This window comes from Passer montanus, unplaced genomic scaffold (assembly GCF_014805655.1).
Source record: "Passer montanus isolate IOZ18808 unplaced genomic scaffold, ASM1480565v1 scaffold1100, whole genome shotgun sequence".
NCBI lineage: Eukaryota > Metazoa > Chordata > Aves > Passeriformes > Passeridae > Passer > Passer montanus.
The window spans coordinates 1,298-2,991 of NW_024357615.1; the positions used below are offsets into that span (position 1 = coordinate 1,298).

General features: G+C 61.5%; 1 protein-coding gene across 1 annotated transcript in view; it reads right to left on the bottom strand.

The window, feature by feature from the left end:
* Positions 1 to 214: 214 nt before the first annotated feature.
* LOC120512641 (serrate RNA effector molecule homolog) overlaps positions 215 to 1,694 on the bottom strand; it is a gene marked incomplete at both ends in the record, with an annotated part of 4,281 nt that continues 2,801 nt past the window's right edge. The window contains 5 exons of the mRNA XM_039731194.1: positions 215 to 262; positions 543 to 791; positions 853 to 924; positions 1,025 to 1,108; positions 1,230 to 1,301. Of these exons, the coding sequence (XP_039587128.1) occupies positions 215 to 262; positions 543 to 791; positions 853 to 924; positions 1,025 to 1,108; positions 1,230 to 1,301 (525 nt within the window). The remainder of the gene's footprint in view (positions 263 to 542; positions 792 to 852; positions 925 to 1,024; positions 1,109 to 1,229; positions 1,302 to 1,694) is intronic.

The window sequence follows — 1,694 nt, forward strand, 5'->3', positions numbered from 1 at the left end:
CAGTTTTGGGACAGTTTTGGGACAGTTTGGGGACACTTTGGTGACATTGGGGACGCACCTTGAGCAGCTTCTCGTCACGCTCCACGGTGACCTCGGCCGGGTTGGTCTCGCGCGCGGCGTCCTCGGCCGGGGCCGCGCCCTGGCCCTGTCCCTGTCCCTGTCCCTGGCCCTGTCCCTGTCCCTGTCCCAGCAGCTCCTCCTCCTCGGCGCTCACCTCCTCGATCAGGTAATCGGTGATGTGCCGCAGCACCGGGTTCTGGGCCTGCAGGGGACATTGGGGACATGTTGGGGACACCCTGGCGACACCTTGGTGACATTGGTGACCCCACTGGGGACACCAAGGATTCCCTGCTAACACCTCAGAGAACCCCAGTGACACCCTGGTGACACCCTGGGGATACTGGGGACACCGGGGATCCCCTGGTGACACCCTGGTGACACTGCTGACCCCACTGGGGACACCGGGGATCCCCTGGTGACACCACTGGGGACATTGGTGACCCCCTGGTGACACCGCTGACACCGCTGACACCGTGTCTCACCCCGTGCTCAGCGGCGGGCGGCGGCTCGCTGTCCCCGGCGCTGTCCCCGGCCGTGTCCCCAGCCGTGTCCCCCGCGGTGGCGCCGGGGGGGCTCCAGAGGCGCGCGCGGGCGTCCAGCGCCTGCACCAGGCGCGCCGCCAGCTTGATGTCGTGGCGCACGATGGGCCGGTGCTGCGTCAGCCCCGAGACGTTGCGCACGCGCCGCGTCAGGTCGCGGTTCACGCCGGGGCTCAGCTCGCACTCCCGCAGCTGGGGACCCCAAAAATCATCAGAATCACCCCAAAAAAATCCATCAAAATAGCCCCAAAACCAGCCCCGAGACGTTGCGCACGCGCCGCGTCAGGTCCCGGTTCACGCCGGGGCTCAGCTCGCACTCCCGCAGCTGGGGACCCCGAAAACGCCAAAAAACCCCATCAAAACAACCCAAAAAACAGCAAAAACATCCCAAAAAACCTTCAAAGTATCCCAAAAACCAGCAAAACCAGCCCAAAACCCAGCCCCGAGACGTTGCGCACGCGCCGCGTCAGGTCGCGGTTCACTCCTGGGCTCAGCTCGCACTCCCGCAGCTGGGGACCCCAAAAACACCCCAAAAACACCCAAAAACCCATCAAAACAACCCAAAAAACAGCAAAAACATCCCAAAAAACCTTCAAAGTATCCCAAAAACCAGCAAAACCAGCCCAAAACCAGCCCCGAGCCGTTGCGCACGCGCCGCGTCAGGTCCCGGTTCACTCCTGGGCTCAGCTCGCACTCCCGCAGCTGGGGACCCCAAAAACACCCCAAAAACACCCAAAAACCCATCAAAACAACCCAAAAAACAGCAAAAACATCCCAAAAAACCTTCAAAGTATCCCAAAAACCAGCAAAACCAGCCCAAAACCAGCCCCGAGCCGTTGCGCACGCGCCGCGTCAGGTCCCGGTTCACGCCCGGGCTCAGCTCTCACTCCCGCAGCTGGGGACCCCAAAAATCATCAGAATCACCCCAAAAAAATCCATCAAAATAGCCCCAAAACCAGCCCCGAGACGTTGCGCACGCGCCGCGTCAGGTCCCGGTTCACGCCCGGGCTCAGCTCTCACTCCCGCAGCTGGGGACCCCAAAACACCCCAAAAAACCATCAAAATAACCCAAAAATCCATCAAAATCCATCAAAA